The following is a 5,144-nucleotide window of genomic DNA, read 5'->3' on the forward strand; positions in this document are numbered from 1 at the left end:
AAATATATATAATTAAATCTATTTTAATCCCACTTTGTGACAATAAAATGTGAAGAAATTAAGGGGGGTGAATACTTTTGATACCCACTGTATTGGGGAAGTACTATGAAACTGTAACTAGGGAACAGGATTTATAGTTTCTTTCTTTTGATACAACATAGATTATCGGATGGAATCAAGAAAATCTAAACAAGAGTGTTATAAAACATCAGATTAGTTTGGGATTTCTGAACAGTGATCAAATCTCTTGATTTAGTCAAACATGAAGGCCGGATTGAACATGAAATCTCTGTCAGTGAAAGGAAAAAAACAAGTTTGCAAAATGTAAAATTTTATTTTCAACAGATTACACAGTTAACTTTCAACAAATGCAATCCTAATTTAAACTGTACTCACATTCGGGACTTCAAAATGAAAGACTCACATACTTACACACAATCTATCTATAATATACAAAAAAGAATACAGAATAAATATTAAAATGGCCACAAGAGAAAAAGTAAGTTATTGAAAACAATCAGTAGAGAGCAAATGTAGGGAAAGTATAAATAAACAAGACGGTGTGCCTTAAATGTTTTTTTCCTTCAACACTTTTTACAAATTGTGCAAGATTTCATAATAAGGCTCTGGTCTTGAAGTGACAGCTGTCTGAAGATTCACACACAAACACACATGTGCCCACGCACACACACACACACTCCCTGTGCTCTGAGCACTCTGTGGGGTGTACATAGCAAACCTTTGCAGAACAAAAAAATTGGCTGCTCTGCTGAGTGTATGACCCGTGATGCTTACGAGAGTGGACCAGCTTTTTAAAATGAACATGCACTTGACATTGATGTGAAAAGAGTCAAGGACTTTTCAGGAGTGGATGAGAAAACCCAACAACTGAAAAACAGAACAATATCAGAACCATTAAGGCAAGAACACCTGGAGTGGCTTCAGCAATACTGTAACAATATTTCAGTGTTTAGGTAACATGGATGTGACACATTTAAGTATTTCTTCACTGTCTTTCTTAAGGTTTGTTTGTTCTCAAAAAAACAACGTTTTTATCCAAACATCGTTTAATATGTTTTCTTTGTAAAAATGTGAGCAGATTCAGAAAAATCACTATTCCAGACAATAGGGACACATGGATCGTAAAACTACAAGAAATCATTTCTAGATTTAAGTTGCAACTTCAAAACCACACATCATTATTCCCTTCATTAAGCCCCCCCTGCCCCCCTCAACCCCCAAAATGAAAAAGATATCACTTACATTAAAACCAATTTAATCCTCTTGTGAAGGTGTATTCCAACAGTTAGTCACCGAACATTGTTTTGCTTTACATACAGCGAATGGGATGTCTGTTGCAAATGAAAGCATTCATTGTTTAGTTAGGGGGGAAAACAAGTTGTCCTTGCACCTTGCAATGCAACCGTTAATCAAAAAAATCTTTACATCTTCTTTTTAGTGCAACTTTTAAATGTAAAACAATTCCAGTGACTCCTTAGAGGAAATCGTTTCTTAGTTTTCTGTGTTTTTTTTCACCAAAATCTTTTACCACAAAGAATTATCTTCAAAATATCCAAAGCAAGGGGTCAGTCCTTTGTTTTTGTAGTTTCACCAATGATTATTTTTTCTTCGTCTTCTCTGCTTCTAAACAACCTTCCGCAGCAGTTGTTTACTAGAACATAAACATAGGAGGGGTTCTCAGCTACCTGCTTATTTCATTCCCTTCAACCTCCATGTTTGATGTTCAATCACAGAACCAAGGGAGTGATTGACAGTCCAACTTCTGCCTCAGAAGAGAGGGAAGGAGGAGGAGGAGAAACTGGAGGATGAAGAGAAAGAGAGCTGTACAATGGGACCAAACCCAAATTGAGATCAATCAGTGGAGGAGTGGAAGGAAAAAAACAACCCAAGCCTTCATATAACGCAGTAGGGTTCCCTAGGTAACCTGGACTTTCTGCAGTAAAGGAGAGTGGTGCTGAAGCAGCGCCGGAGCTCCCTGTTAGAGAAGATGCAGATAAAGGGATTGACTCCCGCCTGGGCGAAGCTCATCCACACCGCCGCGGTCAGGTACCCCCCTGGGACCGCGGGGCCCCTGGCAAACACCCTCCAATAGCAGGCCACTAGGTATGGGCCCCACAGTGTGAGGAAGAAGAAGGTCATGATGTAGAACATCCTACTTATTCTCTTTTCAGTCTTAAACTCGTCCAGCACCAGCAGGCGTCGCCGGCCCGCTGCATTGCTGTTCTGCCTGATGCCCAGCAGGGTTGGCGGGGTGGGGCCCCTGCCGAACCCCGCCAGCCAGTTAGCCGCTGCCTGGCCGCTGGCCCCGGGGCCATGGAAGGTCCAGTTCTGGCTGACGGCAGGCACGAACTGGACCGGTTTCATCTTCCGGCGGTCGTGGACGAAGAAGATTAGCTTGAGGTAGACAAGCTGGGTGGCCAAGAGGATCAGGGCGAGGAGCAGCATGAAGCCCAGGGAGTCGTTGGCTCTGAACGAGCGGTGCTGGAACGTACACTGGTCCTCCTCCCTTATGAAGGAGTACGTCCCCACGTCCAGCACCGGGGGAAAGGCCATGGCCACCGACAACGTCCACACCATGCAGATGACTGCCAAACACGTCCAGAAGGTGAGCCTCTTGGTGTAGAAGCGGTGGTGGGCTATGGCCAGGTAGCGTGTCACACTCACACAGAAGAGCATGAACGCTGTGTGAAAGCAGGACAGCACCCCCAGGAAGGCTATCACTTTGCAGGTAAGTGTGCCGTATGTCCAGGTGGAACCATTCTTGACAGAGGTGAAGACGAAGGGGAAGCAGATGGCGGAGCGCAGGATGTCCGAGGCACACAGGTCCAGCAGGAAGTAGTACGGTGCGCGGTGCAGGCTTTTGTCTTTGACCAGTAGGATGGAGATCAGGAGGTTGCCAACGACACCGACTCCAATGATAAAACCCAGGGATGTCAGTTTGAGAAACGTGGCGAGAGGAGAGACATTCTGCAAGATGTTGTGGTCCCCTGCATGGCTATAGTTCGCCATAGATGGAGGAGGGATCATAAAGATGTAGTAGCTTCAGCCAAGTATCATTATCTAGAGGCTGCAGGGGGAGGCGATAGATCCATTTGTTGTGCTTTGAAGCAGATTCCCGGCTTGTAAGCAGCCTCTCTTCTACGGCATCCTTTGTTCTTTTGTCTCATCACACCTAAAAATACCTGAAAAATACCAGCCACTGATCAGGATTCACTCATACTGTTTTTACATTGCATTGCACCCTTTAGCTTGTATCTGGGTGTATGATAAACTACCATTTCCGCTTTGTAATTTATTTTCCATTTTCAGTTGAATTGCTCATTGCATTTATAATGGTATGCAATCAGTGCAGAGCAGTGCCCTAGCTGGAATAGTTAGTCTACAGATGAGCTTAATAAGACATAATCATTAATCCTGGTTACAATAATAGACTTTCTTTTATGGGCCGCCCTTTTAGAAATGACAGAACATTAGAGAAAATACAAGTAATGTTATGCTAAGACAACGTTTTAAGTCACTATTAAAGGGGAATGCATTTCATCTTATGTCTGGTAAGAAAGGGGGTAAACAAAAGGGTTCCATTCGATGTTTGGTAATTTTATTACGTCGTAAAACGTGTTTAACATTATGCAGCAAGAAAGCTGTTGATCACACCCAAAGACCCTGCAGAATTGATCTGACCAGGGGATGCTTACAATAAACTCAGCATGTGCCTTCATGCTTTGTTGAAAATTAACGGATGGTGCATACAGAATTAAAAGCATCCATGTTTTTGTCTGATTAACGGTTGACTGGAATTACACCGTAGACATTATAATAAGCTATTCACCTGATTAAGGCGGTTTATTGACCAGGGCTTTTTATCTATTTCCCAGCTCAGCTTTGATTTTAGGCGATAGACTATCGAATCTCACCACCATATTAACAAAGAACACCGTCTAGTCAAAATTATATTTGGTACCCTATGAATTGTTTATTGATGTTTATAACAATGAGATGATAAATCAAATTCTGCATTTCGATGCAAATAAATCACGAATGAAATAAACAATTCAATACTAGATAGCTATGCAAAAACATGGCATATTCGTTATATATATATATATATATATAAAAAAGATCATAAAAAGATCATATCAAACAAAGGCTATTCGTGACGGACTGTATTTTCCGAATTCTGTCATTATAGCGGAGATGCGCTTTTAAGCGTTATCTATCCTTCGGATGAGCGTTATACGAGCGGTTCCCATGCATTTGGGTTGGAATTCATTCGATTACAATATATATTTCTCACCGTTCACTGTTGGATTGAACATTACAGTGTAGCGAATCCGCACGTCCATTAGGCAGAAGAATTTCCAAGTACCCGCTATGAATGGACTGGAATCCAAAGCCACAGAAAATGGGCCAATAAACATCGAAAGGACTGCTAAAATATAAATTAAAAGCATACCTGTTGATATTCCTTTTGGTTTCCTTGGAGCTTATTTACATTGTAGAAGCCACTTTGCTGTAAAAAGCTTGGTTTGTTGCCTGCCTGCCCTTTTACCACAGTGAATATACAGTAAACGGAACGGACGGAGCATGCGCACTGATCCTATTTGTGATCCAAGACGCGTCTTGTCTCTTGTTGCAGCACTATAGTCTCTCACGGCAACATCTGCTCAATGGGTGCAGCATCACAAGTCCCTCGTTGCCTTCATCAGTCATTATAGCGTACAGTGGGAGAGAGTGCGACCGGATCACTCATCCTGAGATCCAGTGCAATAGATTCCCATTTCTGCATAATATGCGTTTAGCTTATAGCCGACCTATATAGCCTATCAATTCTACTAAGCCTATAGGCGGCTCCCACGTCCCTATGCACTAGACCTACACCCAACACTAATTCAGAAGCAAAGTTTAACAACAATCAAATCCAGTACATGTAAAATAATGATTTAAAAATAATGGTATATTACATTGCTACATGTATCATGTCATAAATTCATATGTAACAGTAACTAAGGGGTTAAACTAGGTGATGGTTCACCTCAGGCTAGACTGACTTCTCATATGAATAATTAACAAGCACTTTATGCAGTGTGTGTTTGTGTGCATGCGTGTGTGTATGTGTGCATGCA

The 5,144-nt window shown here is 41.8% G+C and overlaps 1 protein-coding gene across 2 annotated transcripts; it reads right to left on the reverse strand.

The window, feature by feature from the left end:
- Positions 1-314: 314 nt before the first annotated feature.
- On the reverse strand, positions 315-4,799 carry LOC106576049 (putative G protein-coupled receptor 85). 2 transcript variants are annotated; one of them, XM_014152880.3, is made up of 2 exons: positions 4,475-4,799; positions 315-3,203 (listed from the first exon to the last, which is right to left on the reverse strand). In XM_014152880.3, exon 2 carries the CDS (start codon positions 3,046-3,048, stop codon positions 1,915-1,917), a length of 1,134 nt encoding a protein of 377 aa, XP_014008355.1. In that variant the 5' UTR covers positions 3,049-3,203; positions 4,475-4,799; the 3' UTR covers positions 315-1,914. The 2 variants fall into 2 exon arrangements, with proteins under 2 accessions (XP_014008355.1, XP_014008357.1); XM_014152882.3 differs by lacking the exon at positions 4,475-4,799 and adding an exon at positions 4,316-4,464.
- Between the last annotated feature and the right edge of the window lie 345 nt (positions 4,800-5,144).

The sequence above is a fragment of the Salmo salar genome, chromosome 17, assembly GCF_965601325.2.
Source record: "Salmo salar chromosome 17, fSalSal1, whole genome shotgun sequence".
Taxonomy (NCBI): Eukaryota; Metazoa; Chordata; class Actinopteri; order Salmoniformes; family Salmonidae; genus Salmo; species Salmo salar.

Coding starts and splice junctions, on each gene's coding strand:
- LOC106576049 (XM_014152880.3), bottom strand. CDS start 3,048: ATGATCCCTCCTCCATCTATGGCGAACTATAGCCATGCAGGGGACCAC.